Below are 25,000 nucleotides of genomic sequence, written 5' to 3' on the forward strand. Positions count from 1 at the left end.
AAGAGATCCGTCTGCGTGCGATCTCCCGTGCTCGTTCTCGTTCTCTCCCTGTGGCTTGGGGTCGGCTGCGACCAACTCACAAGTCAAGGCAAGAAGAAGAAGTGAAGCAGCAGAGCGAGGGAAAGCGTTGTGTGGCGCCTTCGAGCTTGGCTTGTTGGTTTCTTGGCTTCTTCTGATGTGAGTTTGGCGTTTGTTGCGAGTTTTTCTTTTCGTCAGCAGCAGGACAACGACTGCGGTTGCAAGCACGATTGTTGATGGATGGTGTTCACAAATTTTCTTGTTTGCCACCGCCGCGAAAATTTCAAACGGAGAGGAGAAGACGATGGAGGCGCTGTTGGAGGTGTTTGCTTGCCGCGTTCGCGAGCTCAAGCAGGGGCTGGTGTTCCTGCAGGAGGAGGAGGGGGAGGGGAAGGAAGGGGATGTGGACCTGCAGCAGGAAAGGAGTGGAGACAAGAAGACGAAGAAGGCCAGCAAGAGGCGCAAAGGCGAGCAGCTGCTCGGCGCCTTGTGGGAGCTGGACAAGTCCCTCACAGAACTGGAAGGCAGGGTGAGTTGCCGCTGAGGCTGCTGGTGCTGGTTGTTGTGAGCAAAGGAGGTGCGGAGGTTGACGTGCAAGGCGCTGATTGTGATGGTCATATGTCCACGCAGGATCGTGCTTGTGCGTATATTTGTGTGTGTGTGTGTGTATGCATCTGGTTGCATACATACAGGATTGTAGTATGAGTTGCTGCATCGTTGTTTGTTTCTGTACGTGTGTGTGTTGTGTAGATTGCAGCTGGATGTGTCTTGCCCCTGTGTGCGCCCTGCTTGGACGTGTGGGTGTGGGTGTGTGAGTGCGCGCGTGCAGCTGACATGATATGCTCTCGGGTGCTTGTGATGCAATCGGTTTGCAGATGGATTTTGTCGAGTCCAAACTCGATGAGGAAGAGACGGAGATGGAGCAAGTGCGTGAGTACGTGACTGCACTGCAGTACCAGAACGAGCGCGCACACGATGCCCTCGAGAATCTTCCAAAAGGCGTGCCAAACCCTCCCAGCAAAACGAAGAGCAAGGAGAGCGCCAAGGTGAACAACGCGCGCGTGCTCCAGCCAACACATCAGAACCACAGCGCACAACAGAAGCAGCAGCAGCGCAAGCCCGCCAGCAGCAGACAGCCACTCGCGCCCATCACCAAGACAGAGTTTGAAACACTCAACCCTGCCATCCGCAAGAGGTGTGTGTGTGTGCTTGTGTGTGTGTGTTTGTTCGTTTGTGGTTGTGTGTGATTGTGTGTGTGTGTGTTTGCACAACATTGCTACAGCACTTGTTTCACAAATCACACCAGGCAGTAGCACTCACTCACTCACATACTCACACATACACACACACACACACATGTCCGTGTTGAAGACTGAGCCTCGACCGCATGAACGAAGTCGTGGAGGGCATCAAAGCTACCATGTCGGCCACTCACAAGGGAAAGAAGGTGAGCCGTTGCGGCCTTGTGGCTGGCGTCGTGCTGTGCTGTGTTGGCAGCTCTCTCTGCAAAATGCACAACTTGCACATCGAAGTGCACAAGACAAACACGCAGGCAGACAGGCAGGCAGACACTCACGCACACACACGCACACACAGTGAACAGTGAACAGCACATTCACACAACACAACACATATTCACATGCATCTTCCTTGCGTGGTATTGACGGCAGTCCAACTACAAAGGGTTCACGCGCACGGATTTCGTCATGCATTCCGGTGTTGCCGCGCGCGACCTGGCACGATACATGGGCGCTCTCAAGTCTCTTGATCGCATCACAGAAACACACGCAAGCGGCAGCACAACATACCTACCAACATTTGCTTGAAGCGCACGCACGCGTGTGTGTGCGTGTGTGTGCGTGTGTGTGCGTGTGTATGCATATGTGTATGTGAAGCTGTGATGTTGTCGTGTTGCCCGCCTCAGCGCTGAGTATCTTCTTGCCGCATGCGCACGTCTGCGCTCTTGTGCTGGTGTGCCGTGTGGCTGTGGTTGTAGTGGTGGTGTTGTTGTTGCTTGTGGTCGTCGTCGTCGTCGTCGTTGTCGTTGTCGTCGTCGTCGTTGCTGTTGCTTTCTTTGTTCTCGGGATGTACCCGCTGTAGTGATGGATGGGAACGGAGGGAGTGGATGTGAGCTTTTGTAAGTGAACCCCAGAAAATGGCCGTGCGTTGACCATCGGCGCTGCTGCTTGGCTGTCAGTACTCTGCATGTGTATGTATGTGTGTGCCAGTGCGCGTGTCCGTGTGCGTGTGTGTGTGTCAGTGTGTGTGCGTGTGTGTGTGTGTGTGTGTGTGTTGCAGTGCTGCTGTCACGCCATGTACACGCGTCGCATTCACGTAACCCAATACAATGCGATCGACTTTGTGCTTGGCGCCAGTGACGGTGCATCGAGCAAAGACTTTGGCGGAGCCAGTTATGTATTCATTCGTGCAGTTCACCACAGACGTGGATGTGAAACGCAATTGAGTTTAGGATAAGCAATTAGTTAGGCGGCTACACACGTTAAGGGGAGAGGGAAACAAACGAGTGCGGCGAAGAAAGGGCAGTTGAAAGCAAACAACCAACCGCCGCACTGGCAAACAAAAAGGAAACCAACACAAAGCGCCGGCACACGCACTCACGTCGCAAAGCAAAAACCGGTCCAACCACCAGCCAAACAAGCGAAACAGTAGGAGGAGCACACATGAGGCACACACACACACACACACACACACACACACACACACACACACACACACACAACAAAACACAGCCAAATGGCAGTGCTGAGACTTGATTGCATCACGTCAGTCCTCATCTTGCATGGCCATTCGCAACTCCTGCAGCTCAGCGGGACTCAGCACGGGCTCCTCATCCTCTCCGCTCGTCTGCGTGCTCGTGCTTGTGGTCGTGTGCGGTGGAAGCTGGAGATCCGGCACACTTGCACGTGCACGCGCGCCTGTCGTGGATGGCGTGTCCACGACAACCACACCGTCACTGTCATCGTGATCATTTTCATCAGCAACATCAGCATCGTCTCCATCAGCATCGCGAGCGTCTGCAACTGTTGGCGGCGCCTTCTTGCCGGCGTTCTTCTGCTCCGTCTTCTTGGCTTTGGCCTTTGCTGTTGTCTGCTTCTTTCCTTCTCCCTTGGCGGGACGCTTCTTGCTTGCCTGCCTGCCCTCTGCTCCCGTCTCCGCGCCGTCGACACCAGCGCCACCGCTGACAGCTGGCACCGCATTCTTGTCCTTGTGCGCACGCTTCTCACCCCCCTCTGCCTCTTTCTCATTGCCTTCCCCTTCCCCCTCCTCATCATCATTTCCTCCTTCATCGCCATCTCGGTCATCATCGTCGCTGCTGATGCCTGGTTCCCCCCTGCCCTGCTGCTGCTGCTGCTGCTGCTTCGTTGACGTTGAAGCTCTAGCAGCAGGCGTGACAGTTGCGGCTGTGTCCGGTTGTGCTGACTCAGCAGTTTGCTCCGCGTGCGCCTGTCGCTGGTGGGTTGGCGCGTCCTCTTGGTCGCGCTGTTGCTGTTGTCGTTGTTCTTTCTGGAGTAGGCGGCGTTGCTTGCGCTGCTCCTCACGCTGCAGTTTCGCGCTTTCCTGGAGAATAAACGCCTGCACCTCCTCCAGTTGTCTGCACGCGGTGCGATGTTGTGATATGTCGATGAGGAAGTGAAAAATAAAGAAGGAAAGGGAGGTGTGTGTGTGCACACGTGCATGTATGTGGATGCAACTATGCGCATGCATGTGTGTATGTGTATGTGTGTATGTGTGTGTGTGTATGTGTGTGTGTGTATGTGTGTGTATATGTGCGTGGTTGTCCCCATCAACTCGCTTCCTCCTCGTTCCTCTCCACAAAGAGAACATGCGAGTGGCACTGACGTGTACACGGGGACGTCGAGCGTCTCTGCTCCGGCTGGCGGCGGCTTCGTTGGCCCCGAAAACACACACACGGGCTTGTCGTACAGGGCGGAGAGAGCAAGCTCAGAGGCGGTGCCTTTGCTGCCGGGAAGACAGACGATGATGTCGCTGGTGAGGATGTTGATGTGGTTGCGGCTCTGAGGGCTGTTGTCCTTGCCTGCCAAGTGCGTGATGATGGGGATCTCAACATATGGGTTTGGGTACCCGGGCTGGTGTATGCGTGTATGTGTGTGCGTGTGTCATGGTGGGATGGCAGATGAGATGGTGGTATCCAATGGTCGTGATATAGAACACCCACGCGAGCAAGCACACGTGACGATGTAACATGAGTCACACACATAAACGAACAAACGAACAAACAAACGAACAAACAAACAAACAAACAAACGAACAAACAAACGAACAAACAAACAAACAAACAAACAAACAAACAAACAAACAAAACAAACAAACAAACAAACAAACAAACAAGTAAGATCGGCTGGACGTACGTATGGCGTGCGGTTGTCTTCGCTTGAGCGAACAACGCCGACGCATCGTCCGTGACGCTTTCGCACGGAGACAAACGCCTTGCTGGCTGCTTGCATCACGCCGCGCCCGCCACCCGTCAGCAGATTGTACCCGCGCTTGGCCAGCCACCTGATCCGTGTGTTGTGGTGTGGTGTGTGTATGGGGGAGTGTGTTGGATTGAGTGTCGTGGATGATTGTGTGCGTGTGTGTGTGCGTTTGTGTGTGTTTGTATGTGCATTGTGAGTGTATTCGTGTGTGCAGTGTGAGTGCACGACGGTTGCGTGCGTGAAAGCAAGGGAATCGTTGGTGTAAGTGCGCAGGGTTGCTCATTATGTTTGTGAACAAGGGCGGGCGCTGGGTAAGAAGTGACGTACTGCGCAAGCGGACAGGCAAGCTCAGCGTGGGAGTCAGTGCCTACATCAGAGAGTGTGTGTGTGTGTTTGTGTGCGTGCGTGTGTGTGTATGTGTGTGTGCGTGTATGTGTATGTGTATGTGTGTGTGTGTGCAGTGTGTTAGAAAGGTTCAAACAAAGTCAGCGGTGCAGGCATCCATGCACCAAAGTGCAAACCACACAGACGCACACACACACACACACACACACACACACACACACACACACACACACACACGTGATGCACCTGATCCCATGATGCCGACGGTAAGGAGGCGGATGGGGCGCGGATCCAAGCGCTCCTCGATGCTCAGCTGCTCCATGCCAGACTGATGGTCACGTGCGTGTGCGCGTGTGTGAGGATGAAACGTGGGGTTGATGCAAGTCGGCGCTTTTGATGCATGCACGCATGCGAGAGCACATGCAACCCAAGACAATGCAGGACAACGCACGTCAAACGCCTTGAGTGTTTCCCCGGCAGACTCAATCAGGCTGGTGCCGAAGCTTCGGGCCTGGCCAACGAAGCTCATGAAACCTGCAGCAATCTCATCAAGCTGATTGGTCCAAACACAAGAAAGCAGCACCAACAGCGTGAACACCGCTCACGCTGTGTGTCCTTGTGCAAATGCGTGCATGTGCATGTGTATGTGTGTGTGCGAGTGCGTGCGCGCGTGTGCGTGTTTTCAAATACACAAGAAGCACACATACATCAAGGCAAGTGTGGGCGTACTTCGTGTTCGATATCCTCTGCCAGGGTGCGGTGCGGAGAGTGGGGTTGCTGTCCCGTAGCCAGGGCGGCACCTGTCCGCGTGGTTGCTTGAGCCGAGCGAGGCTTCTGGGGTTTATTTCTCCTTTGTGTCGTCTCCTGCTGCTCCTTCACCTGATCGTCTGTGTCATCCCGAGCAGCGCTCTTGCCGCCAACCCCGGTCGCGCGGCCATCACCACCCTCATCATCACCCTCATCACCATCGCTAACCTCATCATTAAGGTCATTGTGTTGGGTGTCCTTCGCGCCCTGCGGGTCTTCTTGTTCTTCTTGTTCTTCTTCTTGTTGCCGTCGCACGGCTTCCTCGTGCCGCAAGCGCTCCATCCTCTCTTCTTCGTCTTCGCCAAGGAGCAACAGGTCCGTGAGCCAGCCGCTCATGGTCCACACGTTTCCGAACGCAAGCCACCACTACCACGAATATATGTGCGTGAGCGTGTGCGTGTGTGTGTGTGTGTGTGTGCGTGTACGTGAGACCTTGTGCGCGTGTGTTTGCCAGCTTGTGTGCGTGCCTGTGCAAGATGCACAGCAACGAAATGCACAAGAGACGCACAGGAAGTACAGCAACGCCCTCCCGCGATACAGATCACATGAATACCAGCCAACCAGCCACACAACCAGTCAAACCAATCAGCAAAAGTACATAACCGTCGCCCCCACCACTAATCCCTGTGTTGTGTTGTGTTGTGAGAACTCCACACACACCTACACACACACACACACACACACACACACACACACACACACACACACACACAAACACACACACACACACACACACACATCGCACCTCGAAACACTCGCTTGCTGACTCGCTGTGCTGCTGATCGACAACCACCAACAGACAACAGTCGCACCCCCTTGCTGTTGCCTGCCTGGTTTGTTTGGAATTGCGGGCACTCCCGTTTTTGCTGACTGTGCAGAAATTGTTTCAGGAAATATTGCTGGAAACATGGCGAATCGCAGGAGCGCTGAAATTTATCAAAAATCAAGAGTTTTTGGCGGGAAGACGCGACGAACCAGCAGAACAACAAGCAAGAAGCAAAAAGACGGCAGCCACTGCCAAACCACAACAACATCATCAGCTGACAGAGTGCGTGGCGGTCGAGCGGAGGACAACCAGCAACCAAGACTCACCAACCAACAGACAGCCATGTCGTCTCGCGTGCCCACCTATGACCAAGACATTGGTTGGTAACCGCGCTTGATGCTGAAGCTATGATGAGCTCATGCGTGTGCGTGTGTGCGTATGCGTGTAGGTGTGCGTGTGTGTGGTCTGCGCGTGCGTGCGTGTGTGTGTGTGTGCGTGTGAGTGCGTGTGTGTGTGTTTGTGCGTGCGCGCGCGTGTGTGTGTGGTCTGCAGCATGCAGTCACGAGACCTGCAAGCACAACAAAGCATGACAGGCACAACAGTGTGCCTTGCGTATGATCTGAGCCCACCAATCACACGAACCCCCACTCATGCAATAAGTGTCAACACCACTCACATACAACGCGCACCTCACTCCTGCTTCAGAGAAGTGCAAGTCGTTCTTGCAAGAGTTCCAGACTGGCGCTGGAGCCTCACGCCACTTCAAATATGGAACTCAGATGGTGTGTTGTTTGCCTGTTGGCAGCGCGTGTGCGCTATCTTTCGGTGTGGGGGGAGAGATCGCTATGGCCGTGCACACCGCCCCGTGCTCTTGCTTCGTTCATGCCATGCCTGCTTTTCACGCATGTCCTTCAACATCACAGCAAGAGATTGTGAACCGGGAACGCGATGTTCTCGAGATTGATCTCGACGATGTCTACGATGTGCGTACGCATTCAACCATGTGTGGATGTGGGTGCATGTTCGTCGTCGTGCCCGTGTGCATTTGTGTGCATGTTGGTGTTGTGTGCATGTGCGCATGTGTAGTCATAATGTGTCTCAACTGCTTTTTCTTTTGCTGCTCGGGTTGTGAGGAACCTGAAGCCATGCTTGCTCGCATGTTTGAGCTTCAACAGTGCCTTTGATCCACTGCTAACACCAAACATCATGCTCATCGCGCGCAGTTTGGAAGCTCGGATCTTGGTGACAACATCCTCCAAAACACCAAGCGTTACACGTCCCTCTTTGCCGAGGCCTGCGATGATCTCTCAAAGGACATTGCCGTGACAAACGAGGTGTGTGCGTGCGTGCGTGTGTGCATGTGTGCATGTGTGTGCATGTGTGTGTGTGCGTGCGTGCGTGCGTGCGTGTGCGTGCGTGCGTGTGCGTGCGTGCGTGTGCGTGTGTGTCTGTTACACTGGCTGTGCCAATGATATTTTCTCCTGTCTCGCGCTCGTGGAACCATAGTTGTGTGCTCATGTATAACTTCCTCTTGCCATGGCCTACTCTCTGTCTGCACACTTTGCATTGGCACAGAACGCCGAGAGGACGCCTCTCGATACATACATCCAGCACCGCATTGCTCTGCTCAACAGCAACCAACGTACGTTTGGTCATATTGCGGTGGTGTTGCTTTGCTGACGTCATGCAATACACTCTCACCAGCTCACAGGCTTGCTGTCACGCGCCCAACTGACTCACGCATTCTCCTGCCCCTCCCGTTTTCCAACGCAACAACAGCGGAAGGTGCAGAGGTTGATCCCCGCACACGTTACCCGGCTTCTCTTCTCCGCAGATAGTGCGTCTGAGTCCTGCCACTCGCTCTCTGTTTCCTTGTACCATTTGCTCTGTCACACTCAACTCGCTCACTGCTGCCTTCAACTTATTACACGCACTCAACTTGCTCGCTGTCGCCCTCACACACACACACACACACACACACACACACACACACACACACACACACACACACACACACACACACACACACACACACACACACACACAAACACACACACACACGTACGTCAATGGTCATGCCATGGTGTAGTGAGGTCATGTTCAAGCCTCCAAGCACACAGAAGGGCCGCAGCATCCGCCAAGTCGACGCAAAGGACATTGGCTCCCTCGTTACCGTCGAAGGCATTGGTTCGTCAACTCCACCAAACTCACAGCCATGACATCGTTGCTGTCGCTGTCGCTGCCATGCAAAGCTTGCATGTTTGAGAGCGCCTGAATGTGTGCAGAGTGTGCAACTTGACTTGCTGCCTGGACGTTTGCTTCTCTGACCCACCGAGTGTTTATATGTGTTGACCGTCTTTCCATCGCTTCCCTGCTCACACATGCACGCATTCCCTGCGGTGTGTGTGTGTGTGCAGTGACGCGTGCCACTGCGGTAAAGCCGCTCATGTCGGTTGCGACGTACTCGTGCGACGCGTGCGGGTCTGAGGTGTACCAGGAGGTGAAGAGCCCCAACTTCATGCCCCAGTTCTCGTGCACGAGCGAGGTGTGCGCCCAGAACAAGCAGCGTGGGCGCCTCACCCTGCAGACGCGCGGCTCAAAGTTTATCCGCTTCCAGGAAATCAAAATCCAAGAAATGGTGCGTGTGTGTGTGTGTGTGTGTGTGTGTGTGTGTGTGTGCGTGCGTGTGTGTGTCTGCGTGTGTGTGCGTGCGTGTGCGTGTGCGTGTGCGTGTGCGTGTGTACGTGTGCGTGTGCGTGTGCGCGTGTGATGTGTGTGGTGTGCATTTTCATTTCAGTTTGCAAATGCCGCCGCTTGTGACGTTGCGTGGTGCAGCCTGAAAACGTTTGGTAGTCCCTGCCGTACAATGCACGATGCCCATCTCACCATCACCACCACCACCATCACCACCATCACCACCATCATCACCACTAATTCCTTGGGCAGGCGCGCCATGTCCCCACGGGCCACATCCCGCGCACCATGACAGTGCATGTGTTTGGCAAGAACACGCGCGTGGCCTTCCCTGGCGACGAAGTGACCATCACAGGCATCTTCCTGCCCGTGCCGTATACGGGCTACCGCGCCATCCGCGCAGGTTTGCTCTCAGACACATACCTCGAAGCGCAGCACATTGACAAGCGCAAGAAGACACACGCAGAGCAGTCGCTGACAGAGGAGATGCGCGCCGAGATTGAGGAGAAGGCTGGGGAGCCCGAAATCTACGACCAGCTGGCGTCGTCCATCGCTCCGGAGATTTACGGCCACGAGGACGTCAAGAAGGCGCTGCTGCTGCTGCTCGTTGGCGGCGCAGACAGGAAGCTTGCAGACGGCATGAAGATCAGGGGCGACATCAACGTCTGCCTGATGGGCGATCCCGGTGTTGCCAAGTCGCAGCTGCTGAAGAAGGTGGCAGAGCTTGCGCCGCGTGGCGTGTACACCACGGGCCGCGGTAGCTCCGGCGTCGGTCTCACAGCCGCCGTCAACAGAGTCAGTCGGCATGTGTGTGCGTGCGTGTGCGTGTGCGTGCGCATGGTTTGCATGTGCGTGCGTGTGCGTGCGCATGGTTTGCGTGTGCGTGTGCGTGTGCATGTGTGTATACGTGTGCGTGTGTGTTGACATAGCAACTGCGGGTGTTGGCTGTTGTTATTCCTTTCGCATCTCCCTTCCCGAGTGGCTGCCACCGCTGTCTCACGCCTCTGTTGCTCCTCCACCATCTCACATTTTTTTTTGTTCCATGCAGGATCCCATCACCAAAGAGCTTGTGCTTGAGGGCGGCGCGCTTGTGCTTGCGGACATGGGCGTCTGCTGTATTGATGAGTTTGACAAGATGGAAGAAGGCGTACGTTGCAAGCTGTTTTGTTCCTTTCTTGTGGTGCATTGTGCTTCTGACAATTTTCTTCTCCACACAACACACACACACACGCCTTACAACACACATGACAGTGCCACTGTCCTCACATGACACGCCATGTGCGGTCGTATGTTTATCCCTGCTGTTGCTGTTTGTCCCTCCTTTATTGTTGTGCTGTGTTCTGCTTGTGTTGTGTTCAGGATCGGACTGCGATTCACGAGGTGATGGAACAGCAGACCATCTCCATTGCAAAGGCCGGCATCACCACCACCCTCAATGCACGTGCTGCCATCCTCGCCGCCGCTAACCCGGCATACGGCCGATACAACATCAAGGTTGTGTGGCTCGTTGTGTTGTGTGTTGACGATGGCATGTTTGATTCATTCTCCATGTAACACTCCTCCTCCTTCTTCGACCCTACGCTCCTCATTCTCTGACACTCAACTCCCGTCCCCCCCTCAAAACACACACACACATGTGCATGCAACGTGCAGCGGTCGCCCACGCAAAACATTAACTTGCCTGCGGCGCTGCTGTCTCGCTTTGACCTCATGTTTCTCCTCCTCGACCGTCCAAACCTCGACGCCGACCTCAGGTCTGCACGCAGATGCGGTGTGCTTGTGTGTGCATGTTTTGTGCTTGTGTGTGCATGTTTTGTGCTTGTGTGTGTACTTTGTGTGTGTGTGTGCTTGTGTGTGTGCAGGTTTTCTGTGTGTGCTTTGTGTATTTTTGCGTGTGTGTGTGTGCTGCACGTTCTGACCTTTCTGTTGGCACATTGAAGCTGTTGTCACTGTTCTCATCATGTCTCATCCGTTCACAGGCTTGCGCGACACATCACATATGTGCACGCCCACAACGATTTCCCAACAGAGGGGAGGGAGCCGCTCGAAGTTGATTTTCTCAGGTGTGGCCGACACGCACTCACTTGCTTGTGTGTGAATGAATGTGTGTGCGTGTGTGCGTGTGTGCGTGTGTGTGTGTGTGCGTGCGTGTGTGTGTGTGTGTGTGTGTGTGTGTGTGTGTGTGTGTGTGATTGCCTGTGCGTGTTAACATTTCGGTGTTGTTCCCGAATCAACGGAATGACAGGTGTGAATTTATTCTCCTCTCCCCTCACCCAATTGCTGTTTGTATCTCCCTCTCATCGCGCGTGCAGGAACTACATTGCGGTTGCCAAGACCTTCGAGCCATACATCCATCCCGACCTCACAGATCACATCACTGGCGTCTACGCAAAGATCCGCGAAGACCAGGAGGAGGTGTGTGTATTTGTGTGTATGTGTGTGATTGTGTGTGATTGTGTGTGTGATTGTGTGTGTGTGTGATTGTACATGTGTGATTGTGTGTGATTGTGTGTGTGTGTGATTGTACATGTGTGTGTGTGTACCTCCCGTTGATTGCTTCGTCAACCTTGTCTCCCACCCCAACCCCTTTCCTCAACGGACTTACACCCGCATGCTTGCTTCGAAACGCAGAGTGTGGATGATACGCACATCACTGCGCGAACACTGCTTGCCATTCTCCGTCTCTCCACAGCGCTGGTTCGTCCTCACATGTGCTGCGCTTTGCACGCTTGTGTGGGCCGCCTTGGGTGCCCTTGATGTGATTGAAGGGAGACACTTTCTCCACTTTTCACCCGTCACCCACGTCCTCCTCACCCTCACAAACACACCTCTACTCATGCACATGCATCTGCACATGTTCACATGTTCACATGTATGTGCCAACGTATTGGTTCAGGCCAAGCTTCGTTTCAGCAACGAGGTTGTGCAGGAGGACTTTGAGGAAGCGCTTCGCCTGATGCACTCCAGCAAGGTTTGGCCCCTGTGCATGCGTGCATGTGTCCGTTTGTGTTGTGTGCGTGTTTAGCGTGCTCCCCCTGTGACAAATTTGCTCATCCAGGCACATTGTCACCATGCACGGATTGGTTTTGCACATTAGGCGTCTGTGCTGGAGGCCAAGGAGACGCAGCGCAAGCGCAAGGATCCCATCAAGGACATTTACGAGATTATCAAGGACATGAAGCACAGGCACAAGACATCAGACCTCAGGTGCGCAACCAAGCAGCCAGTGTGTGTGTGTGTGTGTGTGTGTGTGTGTGTGTGTGTGTGTGTGTGTGTGTGTGTGTGTGTGTGTGTGTGTGTGTGTGTGTGTGTGTGTGTGTGTGTGTGTGTGTGTGGTGTTCCATGGGCGGGCGCCCTCCCCCCCCCCAAGCTGGCGCCAGGCATTGCACCCTATCTCTCAGCCTGACGAGTTCTCACAACCGATCCGTTGCACCATCAGGATGTCCGACGTGGAGCGTGTTGTGTCGACCAAAGGTTACGGCATGCAGCCGCTGGAGAAGTGCATTGCAGAGTATGAGGCCCTCAACGTGTGGATGCGCACCGGTGATGGACACCGTCTCAAGTTCATCTGATTCGCTGTGCTCGATGTCATGCCCTGTTGTGTATGTGTGTGTGTGTGTGCGTCATCTCCGTATCTTCCATGCATTCCCGCTTTGTGTACCCTTTGTCTTTAGCTTGCTCGATGTTTTGTTTGTCTGGACGTTCTGTGTTGCCGCGTTGCTATGCCGTTCGCTTGCTTGGTCCGGCATTACCCCTCTTGCTCGTTGACTGCACACAAACACACTTGCACACATGCACACACGAGCACACATGCCATTCTTCCGCCCTTGCCATGTCTCTCGCTTACGTTTCTCTTTGAATGAACAAATGCAAATCAACGCAAAGCCAAGCCAACACACACACACACGTGCACACACGCACGCACACACAAATGTGTCAGGACAACACACACGATGATTGAAGAAACTCGCCCCAGCCTTGCGCCTGCTGCTGCTGCTGTTGCCGCCGCTGTTGCCTTTGTGGAAGCCGTATTCTCCCTGGCTCGTGATCTTGATCTTGATCTTGTTTGTGTTGCTGCTCTTGCTCGTGTCGCTTCTCATGCTCTTGCTTATGCCCCTGCGCAGCGGCTGCAGCCTGCTGAGCTGGCTGCTTGGCGCGTTTGGAGCTGTCGTCATATTCGCCCCCGCGTGCGTTCGCTGCGCGCTTGGCTTTGTTCCGCTTGCGTCGGGCTCGCGCATCCAGCGCTGCCTCTGCTGGGTCAATGACGGGATCGCCAGCGCGGCGATGGCGAACAACCACAGCTGTGCTCTCCGTATTGCCGAGTTTGAAGCGCTGCTGGCGGCATATGTGGAGCTCTTGCCCGTGCACAGCGGTGAGCAGCGTTGTAAGCTGCTTCTTGCTGGTGAGCAGAACGGCACGGCCGCTTGGACGCAGCACACGCGTACACTCACGCAGCACCGCAGGGTACAGGTCCCTGTTGTCTTTCGCTGAGCCAAACTTCTTGCCAAAGGGCAGATCGCACACAATGCGGTCGATGGACGCGCTCTCCAGCGGCAGCATGCGCGCGTCCCCCTTGAACAGGGCCGCCTGGTGCGACGAGCGCGTACCAATGGCGTTCTGCGCGGCCGCTCGCAGCTGAGCGTTCGACATGTCGGTGCCCACGAGCAGCGCAGCAGGGCAGAGCCGGTGTGCCTCGAATAGCAAGGCGCCTTTGCCGCACATGGGGTCGAGGATGACGTCGCCGGGCCGCGGTTCAGCCATCATGGCAAGCGCGTAAGCGGCGCTGCCTCTCAGCCCTTCCACAACAATGTCTTTGCGATCCGTCAGCCGCTGCTCGCTGAGGGAGATGCCCACGAAGACAAAGGTGTCCTCGACGCGAACATACACTTCCATGTCGTACGACTTGAGGTCCACGCGCCAGCCCAGCTTGTTTCGCATACTGATGCCCACATGTGCAGCAATGTCCGTTGAGCGGAGGTGCTTTGACCTTCCACCGATGCGCTTGCACGACACGCGAAAGGAGGGTTCAAAGCTGTTGCTGGTGTTCTGGGTGGCGTTTCGCCATGCGGCAAGCGCGGCGGCGGCTGCCTTGGGTGTGATGGCATCTGCGATTAGCTCCATGCACTCGGTTGCGTCGCGCTCCTTGAACGTCGCCATCACGCTGTCGTCCAAGCACGCCAGCCCCGCGAATGCCCGTTCCACCGTCCTACGGAGCATGGTGCGAACGTGTGTGCGAATGTGTGTGCGAATGACAGGGAAAGAGAGAGAGTGTGTGTGTGCGTGTGTATGTGCGTATGTGTGTGCGAATGACAGGGAAAGGGAGAGAGTGTGTGTGTGCGTGTGTATGTGCGTATGTGTGTGCGAATGAGAGAGAGAGAGAAAGCGCGCGCGCGCGTGTGTGTAAAGTGACAGCGACTCACGGCAATGGGTAGCAATCGATGCAAGCATGAAGACACATCACGTCACACACATCACACATCGGATCGCATCACATCACATCACACAACAGCAACACACAACAGCAACACACAACAGCAACACACACACACACATATACATATACCTGAGGTTGAGGAGATCACAAGCCTGGCATTCTGACGTGAATCTGACGAAGCTCTCAGTGGTGTTGACGTCCGATGCACCAAGGAAGCTCTCCACCTCCTGGGCGGCAAACCCTTCCAGCCCACTGTTGGTTGACAGCGCGTACAGCATGCTGGCTCGCCACTGTTTGGTGTGCGCCAATGCGCGATTTGTGCTGATTCAGCAGATTTATGATGAACACACCCCACACACCTGCCCCTAATTTCCTCTACCAAGCAAGCAAGCAAGCAGGCAAGCAGTTTGAATTTTTTGTTTTCTTCTTCTTTCCACCCCTTCTCCTTGCTCCGTTTGTTTGTTTGTTGGTTGGGTGTGCACTCTCCTCCCGCCCCTCCGCCCCTATCTGCTAAGACAACAACACGCCTACACGCTTCGACCCTTTGAAACTGCGCAGCAGCCAACAACCCACAACCATGGGACAGGATCAGAGCATGCCAAGCAGCACAAGTGCTGTGACTGCACAGGAGTTTGTCGAGGCCATGACAGGCCAGAAGCTTGCTGACGAGATGGGCTTTGCAGACTTTGACCCCATGGATTTGGTACATGCATGTGTTGTGTTGTTGTGTTGTTGTGTTGTGGTTTCGTGCACAGCACAAGCACCGTGTGTGTGTGTGTGTGTGTGTGTGTGTGTGTGTGTGTGTGTGTGTGGGTGGGTGTGGGTGTGGCTGTGGGTGTGGCTGTGGGTGTGGCTGTGTGTGTGTGGGTGTGGGTGTGGGTGTGAGTTCGGGTTTGTTTACTGGGAGTTATCTCGCATTAGTTGGTGTGATGAGACTTGTGTCTCGCTGTGTCGAGCGTCTGCCAAGGCCAAACATAACGGTGTCAACCCACCTCTACCTTATGCGACAGATCCCAGGCGTGACAGAGTTTACACCAGATCAAGTCTCCAAGCTCGACACCTTCCTGAGTACGTTGCGTCTCCGGTATTGGGTGGCTCCAGCTGCGACACACGCGTGTCGACACCGTTCAATGCCCATGAAACACGATGCGTGCCACTGATCTTCCATCTCCTTGCACTCATCCACATGTATACTTGTCTCCATTGCGTTTGACATGGACTGCTTGCGGTTGGACTACTGCAGCGGACGAGCTCAAGTCACTGCGTGGGGTCTTGCGGGAGCTGAGCAAGAACCGCAACAGCGGATTCCTCACGCAGTTCCAAAACATTAAGGCGGGCTTGAGTGAGTGTCACTGTTATGTGTCTTTGCAGAAGAATGTCGATGGCCAATGACGAGCCTCTGTGCACTGGTCTGAATGTGCACTGTGCGTTGCATTGTTTACCACACGGCTCACCATGACATGCACATTCATCTTGTGTGTGTGTGTGTGTGTGTGTGTGTGTGTGTGTGTGTGTGTGTGTGTGTGTGTGTGTGTGTGTGTGTGTGTGTGTGTGTGTTTGCAGCCAACCCTGCGGATGCGTCTCGGGCACGTGGCAATGAACCCCTCAACCGATACGCCAACATTGTCGCCTACGATCACTCACGGGTCACCGTCTCTGGCAACCAGGTGCGCATATCCGGGTGTGTGTGTGTTTGTGGAAGTGTGCATGTATGTGTTTGTGTGTTTGTGGAAGTGTGTATGTATGTGTTTGTGTGTTTGTGTGTGCGTTTGTGTGCGTTTGTGCGTTTGTGTGCGTTTGTGTGTTTGTGTGTGTTCATGTTTCCTTGTGTGTGAGTGGGTACACGCAAGCGTGTGCAACAGCAAAGGACGAAAATGTTGATGTGCATTATGGCTTACACGTCGTGGTCTGCTGGCAACAACAGTACAACCTCAACAACGACTACGTCAACGCCAACTGGATCCCTGGCAAGAGCGGTCCTCGCCACTACATCGCCTCGCAGGGACCCGTCCCCGACGCTTTTCCATCGTACGTGTATGGTTCCACATATTCTCAGCCGTTGTGGCAAACACACCTCACAACACACGAATGTGCGTGCGTACTGACACGTGCACTATTCACTTGGTCATATCAACGCATGCAGGTTCTGGCAGATGGTGTGGGAGAACCAAGTCTCTGTGATTGTCATGGTCACCAACGAGGTATGCAACAAGCAAAGCACGGGAGGGCATACTCACGTATTCCCAAATGCAACACAACACACACACACACACACACGCACACACACACACACACACAAACATGCACACACACACACACACACAAACATGCACACACACACACAAACATGCACACACACACACCAATCACACACACACAAACATGCACACACACACACACCAACATCACACACGCACACACACACACACACACAATTGCCGATACAGCACGCAGCCTCACGCTCACAGCAATCTCATGCTGTTGTTGTTGCAGGTGGAAAACGGCAAGCTCAAGTGCCACAGATACTGGCCCGAGCCCATGCAGGGCACATCCGCGGCGGTAAATAAACCATGCATTTGGACCCCGGGCACTGATTGCGCGCTCATTATCGGTCCCTGCCTCAAGCCCCACTGCCACTAACCAACCACCTCGATGGAACAGACATTCGCCCTTTCCAGTGCTCACTCACGTGTGCCACTCGCTTTGGCGTTCGATTCATGTCATGTGCTTCACAACAGATCCAGTGCGGTGGTTTTGAGGTCACATTTGTTGGCCAAGACGTGCTGCCAACGTTCGTGCTGCGCACGTTCTCTGTGAAGCAAGCCAGCAATGGCGAGGTATGCAGCACGCGTGGCGTGATGACTATGCGGGTTCTACCTTGGCTTTCTGCTTTCGGCAGTTTGTCGCTGAGCGATGATAGACGTGCCGCAATCCCCCCCCTTCACACACATACACACATACGCACGCACGCACGCATACGTACACGCACACGCACACACACACACACACACACACACACACACCAGACGCGTGAAGTCGTGCAGTTTGCATACACGGGTTGGCCAGATCACGGCGTGCCTGCCACCACAAAAGAAATGATCAACTTCAGGTTGGAGTTGGTGGAAGTAATCGGGTGTTGTGGAGGATCGTCTGTCAACCACACCCAATCGTTTTGCGTGCAAGGAGATGGTCATTCTGCACGACTGCACATACACGGCGCGCGCTCGCGCGCTCTCCCACTCATATTCATCGCCTTGCGCGCTTTGGCAATATGTACTTGATTGGTTTGCAGGCGCCGTGTCAAGGAGGAGCACCTGAAGCGCAAGGGCCCATTGCTCACTCACTGCAGTGCCGGTGTTGGTCGCACCGGCACCTTCATTGGACTGGATCGCTACCTCGACGCATGCCTTTCCTGCCAGAAGCAGACCATCCTGGGCATCGTCGAGGATATGCGCCACCACCGCAACTTCATGGTGCAGTCGCCGGTAAGAGGAGGCCGTTTGTCACATGGACTGCACCTTGCCGCTGCTCCCTCAATTCCGTGCGTGAATCTTACATTGCCGACATCTGCCTGTGTCTCTTTGATGGCTGATGCTGTTGTCATGCCCATGCACCCAGATCCAATTCGTGTTCCTGTACCTGGCGTGTCTCGACGGCCTGGAGCGCATGCAGAAGATCACAACCAAGGTAACCAACGCAGGGGCAAGGCGAAGGGATGCAGGTGCCTGCGGCACTTGCAGCATGTAAGATCCTGTGATGCCGGCCTGTGTTCATGGGGAAGGGGTCACTCATGTTGTTCTTGGTACATTTTCGTTTTATGCATCCTGACTGACGACGACAGGCGAAGCGCTATCTGACGTTGACGGCAGATGAGCGGCGCCAAGAAGAGCTCGCGGAAGTCACCGGTATGTATGTTGAGAGCGCCCCTTTGCAATGCGTGGTGCATCTGTGGTCAAATCAGAACTGCTGCCTCGCTCGTAGAAAGCCCATTACATTCACTCTCTCCGCTCACATGGTCTCGTGTGTGCCCTGAATGCAGCTGCTTTGGAGCAGGGCGAGAAAGCCCTCAACACGTGGAAGCTGCGTGAGAAGCGTCAGGTGAGATGGGGACGAGCGTCTGTTGTCAAGAGCATCTGCCTCTCTCCAGCGTGCGAGCTAGCATGTCTGTGGTTGCTTGCGGTGATGTCGTGTCGTTCTGTGTCTTGCAGACATTTGTCTGCTCACTCTGCCCAATCATCACCACGATTAATTAACCAGGTCCCAGCTGCTGGCGAGATCTTCAAGGTGGGCAGCTCAACGTCTGCACGCATGCATGGCCCTAATCGATCCCTCTTGATTTATCGACTTCTCCCTTGAAACGCTCCGGGTTGCTCACACGCGCACACTTCTCTTCACGAACACACGCGCAAACTGTACTCGTTTGATCTCTTTGTTTTGCACGCGCAGAACTCGGATGACCCCTCAGGTTCGACAGCGCTTGTTCGCGAGACAGAAGGCTCCTTATCATTTGTTTGAAGAGGCACTGGTGCCCTGGTCCTGGTTGACAGACGGGCTTTACTGCGACTGATCAAAACCTCACGCCATCACACCCTACTTTCATCTACTGAAACTTACACGTGCTCGGAAACATGTGTCCTTAGGCAAGACTGGCTACTTTGACCCTGAAGCACCCACACTCAAGCGCCGCATGGAAGCTCTCAACCAATCGGTGTGTGTGTGTGTATGTGTGCGTGTGCGTGTGTGTGTATGTGTGCGTGTGCGTGTGTTTGAATGTGTGCGTGCGTGCGTGCGTGTGTGTGTGTTTGAATGTGTGTGCGTGTGTTTGAATGTGTGCGTGTATGAATGTGTTTGTGCGTGCGTGTATGAATGTGCGCGCGCGCGTGTGTGTATGAGCGTGTGCGCGTGCGTGCATGTTGTGAGGTTTTGCAGCCCACGCGTGTACATTTGGTTGCCCAGGGAGGGAGCTTGCCTGCACCTCATTTCTGTTCGAAATGCACATGTATCGTTTCTCACTGTCTTCTCATGTGCCACGCATACCAGCGAGTGACCTGGAACAAAGAGCTGTCAGACGCACAGGCCCGCTGGCAGAAGGAGCGGGTAGGTGCAGAGTACATGGTCGATGACAACCTGCTCCGTGCACTTTCTCGGACTGCATGATTCAATGCGCTGACGCATACGACCGCACCCTAACATGTAGTGTGGTGTGATGCTGTGATTCTAGGGCGAGAATGGCGAGGTGTACAACATTGAGGAGACCATGGCACCAATGCAGTCACGCTTGGCGGCGCTGGCTGAGGCACAGGCAGCCTTCCAGCAACGTGCAACAGGGGACGCCCAGCTGGTTGAGCTGAAGGACAACATTGCATCTGTGCAGAACCGTCTTGAGGTGGGTGTGGTTCGTGTGCGCTTGCGTGTGCGCGTGCGTGTGTTTGTTTGTTTGGTTGTGCCGACTTTGGATCTCACGTACTCTGATTGGGGGTTGCGTGTTTGACAGAGCTTGTGCGTGTTTGTGTATGGCGAGTCATGGAAGAAGCGCGGGCATGGCTTCCGTGGCAAGGGTTCGGACGCCCCTGTGCGGTCGCACACCACGGAAATGCTTGGAACACTCCAGAACCGCCTTGAAATGCTGGCTCGTGACACCACGTCATGGCTCGACAGGTTTGCCATCAAGCTCCAGCTGTTGTGTTGATGTGTTGCGCTGTGCTGTGTTGCACGGTGCTGTGTTGTGTAGGATGAGTTTGTTGTTTATGTGTGCTGCTTGACATGCACATCTCCCTCTTATATATACACCCGCACACACACTCACTGACTCACTGACTCACTGACTCACTGACTCACCCACTCACCCACTCACCCACTCACTCGCTGACCCACTCACTCTCTCTCACACACACATGCATGGTACATGGGTGGGACAGGGAGTTCCATGCATATCAGCCATACACGGGCCCAGACACGTTTCAGCAAGAGGTGCAGGAGCAGCGCGCACTGCAGGAGAAGGTGATGAAGCAGCGCATGCAGGAGCAGCAAGAGCGCGAGCAGCGCGCGCAGCAGGCCCAACAAGACAAAGAGCGCATGGCAGCCGAGGCAAAGGCACGCGAGGAGGCCGAGCGCAAGGAGCGTGAGCAGCGCGAGCAGGTGAAGGAGATGTTTGCCAAGGTGCCCGACATCCCGCTTTCCGCAAACTACGACCCGGCCAAGGCGCGCGCGGAGAAGCAGCGCCTTGCTGAGCTGGAGCTGAAGAAGCAGCAGGAGCAAGAGGCCGCTGCCAAGGCTGCGGAGGAAGCCGAGCGCCTTAAGCTCGAGGAGAAGGAGGCCAAGAAGGAAAAGGCCAAGAAGAAGGCCTCCCGCTTCCTTGGGTCAGTGCGTGTGTGTGTTGTGTGTGTGTGTGTGTTGTGTGTGTGTGTGTGTTGTGTGCAAGCAAATGCAATGGGGCTTCTTGTATTCCTGCAGTCATGCGACCCTCACTCACTTTTCCCCCTTTCCTTGCTGCGCAACACACACCCACTGGCAGGCGTCTGCGCAAGTAAGCAGCCACTACCATGCTGTCCCCATTCCGGTACACACGTGCATTGCTGCATTGGAAGTGATTCTGATTGGATCTTGGAAGAGCCGTCCTTGAATGAAGACCTTGAAGTGTGATAGTGTTTTGCGTTTGCTTTCTGCTGATTGCTCGCTCTTGCTTTTGCTCTGAACAACAACAAACAACAATCGAGCAAGGAAGCAAAATCATAACAACCACACGCAATCATCGTCTCGCGGTTGGTGAGCAAAGGCAATGTCAGCTTCCTGTTCCTGATCATCATCTATCATGGAGGACCCACCAACCTCGACAAGGTGTGCCGAAGACGGAGAAGCAAGTCACACCGTCAAGGGAGGTGAGGTAGCGATGCGCGTCGTCATGTATATGCGTGTCAATGGAGACGGTACTGAGGGCAACGAGGAAGCACCATTGGCACCAGAAGACGCAGCACGTGGCTTTGTGTTTCGAGGAAGGCCACTGGACATGCACTGGTCGCCACTTCACAGTGAGTACAAGAACAAGTTCGTGGGGGAAGAATACTCTGCGTTGCAACTCACCGTGCCTGATGGCCCATGGCTTTGAAACTATGTCCACCATCAGCATCCTGTTCTTACTCTTGTCTCGCTTGGTCCATCGTCTGACTCCCTGACCTTCTTTGTTGACATGACACCCGCGCTCACACCGCTCACAACTCTTACACCCGAGTACACTGCTCCCACCGCCGACCGCACGAATCCTTGAGTCGTTCCGTATCTTCCAGGGAACAAGCCCTGCACTGTATGGCGCTACAACAAGACACCGCCGCCTGTATCTGCGGTGAAGGGAGATGCATCTCTTCCAGACAGCGGCAAGTCAGTGTCCAGGATTGGCTCGACAGAAGCGCGCAAAGAGCAGCAGCGGCAGCAGCGACCGATGGACGCACAGGGTCATGATGACGATGGTGGCGACGATGATGATGATGTCAGTGACAAGGGCGAGGCCAGAAGAGGTACTACTGTGGGGTCCCTGCAGCAGTCACGTGCAACGCCGTCGGCTTGGACGGTGGCCAAGCTGCGACACAAAACAAGAAAGCACCACCACCACCACCACCACCACCACCACCACCACCACCATCATAAGCGCAGCAAGTCTGCGGCATCTGAGGCAGCATCAGTGCTTCGGACAGCTGCATCCAGCTCACACAGGGCCAAGAGCAAGCACAGCATCGTGACGCGCAGCCCTCTGCTCAAACCGCTCAAGGATTTGGCAGGGTTGACCCCGCACCTGCGTGGCCGATGGTTGTGGCCTGCGAGCACAGAGAGCTTTCGCAGCCACAGCGACAAGCTACAGGCCTTGCACATCCTATCCAAGGCCTCCAACCATCTCCACTGCACAGCAAAGCTGCAGGTAACAGCCACGTGGCCTTTCTCATTTCCATACATGTTGGTACACACGCCCCTGGTTGCTGTGCCAGTTCACGTTGGGTCCTGTCCATGAGCCATGTACGCGCTGACCACCCACAACTCCGATTGTGTTGTGATCCTGTGATCCATACACAAGCCCTCACCCCTTAAACCCCCTCCACGCGCACCATGACAGGAGACAGGCGAAGAGGCGCCGTGCGAGGGCTGCACGCCATCTGTGCTGCTCGCTCCAGCAGGTGTTGCCGCGCACCTGCCCTGCATGTGCAGTCGGGTCAACGGTATCCACGTTTATTGCGACTTGGAATTGGCGCTTCAGGTCGGTTCGCAGCACAGGCGAGGTTGAGGAGGGGGCAACAGAAGCAGGGCAGCGACAGAGAGACAGCTTGCAACGGCCGCTTGTCGGGGGCACAGCATGAACAGCACTCCACTCCACCACACCGCACGCAGCAACCACCACGCGCATGCATGCTCAAAACACACATCTAATACGCGACACACACACACACACGCACACACGCGCGCGTGCGCAACACATACACACACATACAGGTGCGACATCTGTTGCGCCACAGGCTCGGTGTCACAGAACCCTTGCTCTACTTCTCAACACGACAAGGGCACATCATGATTGCATAGCGGCAGCGCCGCCATCACCGTCGCCATCACCGTCGCCATCAGCAGGTGGTGCCTCACCCGCGTCACGGTCCGGGTACAAGAACTGGAATCGACGAATGCACATGGCCTCCCCTGTCAACGAACAGCCACGTGGATGATAGCGGTAGATTGAGTGAGCGTGCGAGCTTTTTTTCTCGGAATTGCAGATTGAATGCCACGATGGTGCCGCAGACGGCAAACAACAACAACAACAACAACAACAACAACAACAACAACAACAACAACAACAACAACAACAACAACAACAAACAACAAACAACAACAACAACAACAACAACAACAACAACAACAACAACAACACACATGCACGCACCGTATTTCTCCTTGGCGATGGCAACCTCTGCGACGTTTGCGCTGAGCAGCCACTTGTCGTCCACAGGATCCCACATCCCATCTGTACCCACGACGGCGCACGCGTGCACATGGAACGTGGTCGCATGGAGAGGTATTGAGGGATACCAGTTGGTGTTGTGAAGGAGGGTATGTTGTATGAGCGCATTGGCGGTGTGCGACAGGGCGTGAGCGAAACATTGTAAGTTATATTGTTCAAACTAGCATGGGATGCATGCGGACAGCCTAGTGCGGCGTGTGTGCACCTGTTGCCCCCGTAATGATGAATCGCATAGCGGCAGCAAAGTCTCCACAGTGTCGGTCGATGGCGGAAAACGCGTCACTGCGCGACACGCCGGTGATCTCGCAGAAGGCCTGATGGATGTGGTGGTGGCAGTGATAATGGGGATGAGTGGTGGCTAACATTCATGATTTGACAGTAAACGAAGAGATCCACAGAGGTCAGGACACGCGAAAAAGCACGCACAATGTATGCCTTCACTCACAGACACAGACACACAGACACACAGACCACACACACACACACACACACACCTTGACAATGTCAGTGAGGGGCCTGCCCTGCGCGAACATGTGCTCGATGGACTGTGCATGCGCTGTGAGCATGGCTGGAGACACATCCTGCCGTCGTCGCACCTGCGATGAACGGCTCGGTTCACGCGAATCAGATGCCACAGCCCCGTGTTGTTGTTGTTGTTGTTGCTGTTTGCGGGAGACCCTTTCCTTTTTCTCCTTTGCTTTCTTCTCCTTGCCCTTCCTTGTCTCTTTTCTCTTCCTTGCCTCCTTTGCTGCCTTGGTTGTTTTCCTCTTCCTTTTCTCTGTGCTCTTGTCCACCCTATCCTTCCTGCGTGCCGGCCTCGTCTGTGCTTCCCTCCCGCCTTCGGTTCTCGCTACTGCACCCGCTGTCATCGTTGGTGTGGTGAATGCAGCTGCACCCGTCTCCTTATGCGTTGTCTGCTGCGCTGGTGCTTTCGATTTCGCTTTGCTGCTGCGACGCGCTGATACTGCCGTATCCCTCCCCTTGGCCTTTGCTGTTGCTGGTGACCGCACTTGCTGCGCACGCTTTGCGCGCTTGGGCGTATGCTCTTCTTGTGTCGCGGATGCAGTTGCACTTGCACTGTCAGTTGCAGTGTCAGACATTGCTGGTGTTGTTGGCCGCTGCTGCCGCCGCCGCCCCGGTGATGCAGCGATTCTCTTCGCCTCTCGCTGTTGTTGTTGTTGTTGTTGTTGTTGTTGTTGTTGTTGTTGTTGTTGTTGTTGTTGTTGTTGTTGTTGTTGTTGTTGCCTCCTCCTGCGCGGGGAGCGTCGTGTTGGCGTGCTCTCTGGCGAAGGCTGTTCACGTGTTGCGACCGGGTCCTTTTCACGCGCCACCCCTGCGTGCCTTTCCGTCTGTGGCTGCTGCTGCTGTTGTGGTAACGCTGCGCGCGTGTCGGCCTGGTTGTGTTGTTTCAGCGCATCCAGTCGCCCTGAAGCTGTCGCCATCGTCTGCCGTGCTTTGCTCTCTTCACCAGTATCACTCCTCCCCAC

At 54.8% G+C, this 25,000-nt stretch overlaps 8 protein-coding genes across 8 annotated transcripts in view; 4 read left to right on the forward strand and 4 right to left on the reverse strand.

The window, feature by feature from the left end:
• The window catches only part of PTSG_01311 (solute carrier family 12 member 6), a 5,132-nt gene extending 4,891 nt beyond the window's left edge, over positions 1-241 (reverse strand). The window contains exon 1 of the mRNA XM_004997226.1: positions 1-241. This exon is cut by the window's left edge and continues 307 nt beyond it. The gene's annotated coding sequence lies outside the window, so the exon portion shown is untranslated.
• Positions 242-285: 44 nt separating this feature from the next.
• PTSG_01312 (uncharacterized protein) lies at positions 286-1,879 on the forward strand. Its single transcript, XM_004997227.1, has 4 exons — positions 286-547; positions 894-1,213; positions 1,390-1,465; positions 1,689-1,879. Exons 1-4 carry the CDS (start codon positions 323-325, stop codon positions 1,842-1,844), a joined length of 777 nt encoding a protein of 258 aa, XP_004997284.1. The 5' UTR covers positions 286-322; the 3' UTR covers positions 1,845-1,879.
• Positions 1,880-2,382: 503 nt separating this feature from the next.
• On the reverse strand, positions 2,383-6,545 carry PTSG_01313 (uncharacterized protein). Its single transcript, XM_004997228.1, has 8 exons — positions 6,440-6,545; positions 5,550-5,993; positions 5,272-5,373; positions 5,067-5,148; positions 4,803-4,842; positions 4,410-4,557; positions 3,880-4,127; positions 2,383-3,631 (listed from the first exon to the last, which is right to left on the reverse strand). Exons 2-8 carry the CDS (start codon positions 5,961-5,963, stop codon positions 2,803-2,805), a joined length of 1,863 nt encoding a protein of 620 aa, XP_004997285.1. The 5' UTR covers positions 5,964-5,993; positions 6,440-6,545; the 3' UTR covers positions 2,383-2,802.
• A 39-nt stretch (positions 6,546-6,584) lies between these two features.
• PTSG_11707 (DNA replication licensing factor MCM7) lies at positions 6,585-12,971 on the forward strand. The gene is made up of 18 exons (XM_004997229.1): positions 6,585-6,772; positions 7,099-7,175; positions 7,317-7,376; positions 7,617-7,727; positions 7,969-8,035; positions 8,173-8,230; positions 8,483-8,580; positions 8,811-9,031; positions 9,340-9,882; positions 10,136-10,234; positions 10,447-10,581; positions 10,741-10,841; positions 11,067-11,150; positions 11,400-11,502; positions 11,719-11,784; positions 11,984-12,058; positions 12,185-12,294; positions 12,527-12,971. Exons 1-18 carry the CDS (start codon positions 6,736-6,738, stop codon positions 12,657-12,659), a joined length of 2,178 nt encoding a protein of 725 aa, XP_004997286.1. The 5' UTR covers positions 6,585-6,735; the 3' UTR covers positions 12,660-12,971.
• A 52-nt stretch (positions 12,972-13,023) lies between these two features.
• Positions 13,024-14,842, reverse strand: PTSG_01316 (uncharacterized protein; the record flags this gene model as incomplete). Its single annotated transcript, XM_004997230.1, has 2 exons — positions 14,651-14,842; positions 13,024-14,293 (listed from the first exon to the last, which is right to left on the reverse strand). The coding sequence occupies exons 1-2, from the start codon at positions 14,797-14,799 to the stop codon at positions 13,024-13,026; spliced, it is 1,419 nt and encodes a 472-aa protein (XP_004997287.1). The 5' UTR covers positions 14,800-14,842.
• Positions 14,843-14,947: 105 nt separating this feature from the next.
• On the forward strand, positions 14,948-21,286 carry PTSG_01317 (uncharacterized protein). The gene is made up of 21 exons (XM_004997231.1): positions 14,948-15,224; positions 15,532-15,589; positions 15,765-15,863; positions 16,085-16,188; positions 16,446-16,549; positions 16,665-16,722; positions 17,015-17,080; positions 17,260-17,358; positions 17,548-17,630; positions 17,814-18,006; positions 18,140-18,208; positions 18,363-18,426; positions 18,561-18,619; positions 18,779-18,805; positions 18,968-18,986; positions 19,162-19,229; positions 19,562-19,618; positions 19,743-19,907; positions 20,016-20,179; positions 20,440-20,880; positions 21,036-21,286. The coding sequence occupies exons 1-21, from the start codon at positions 15,099-15,101 to the stop codon at positions 21,049-21,051; spliced, it is 2,139 nt and encodes a 712-aa protein (XP_004997288.1). The 5' UTR covers positions 14,948-15,098; the 3' UTR covers positions 21,052-21,286.
• On the forward strand, positions 21,220-22,790 carry PTSG_01318 (uncharacterized protein; the record flags this gene model as incomplete). The annotated part of the gene is made up of 3 exons (XM_004997232.1): positions 21,220-21,549; positions 21,805-22,430; positions 22,623-22,790. Exons 1-3 carry the CDS (start codon positions 21,333-21,335, stop codon positions 22,788-22,790), a joined length of 1,011 nt encoding a protein of 336 aa, XP_004997289.1. The 5' UTR covers positions 21,220-21,332.
• PTSG_01319 (uncharacterized protein) lies at positions 22,721-24,702 on the reverse strand. The gene is made up of 4 exons (XM_004997233.1): positions 24,008-24,702; positions 23,719-23,827; positions 23,436-23,516; positions 22,721-23,194 (listed from the first exon to the last, which is right to left on the reverse strand). Exons 1-4 carry the CDS (start codon positions 24,611-24,613, stop codon positions 23,070-23,072), a joined length of 921 nt encoding a protein of 306 aa, XP_004997290.1. The 5' UTR covers positions 24,614-24,702; the 3' UTR covers positions 22,721-23,069.
• Between the last annotated feature and the right edge of the window lie 298 nt (positions 24,703-25,000).

This window comes from Salpingoeca rosetta, assembly GCF_000188695.1.
Source record: "Salpingoeca rosetta unplaced genomic scaffold supercont1.4, whole genome shotgun sequence".
Classification (NCBI taxonomy): domain Eukaryota; class Choanoflagellata; order Craspedida; family Salpingoecidae; genus Salpingoeca; species Salpingoeca rosetta.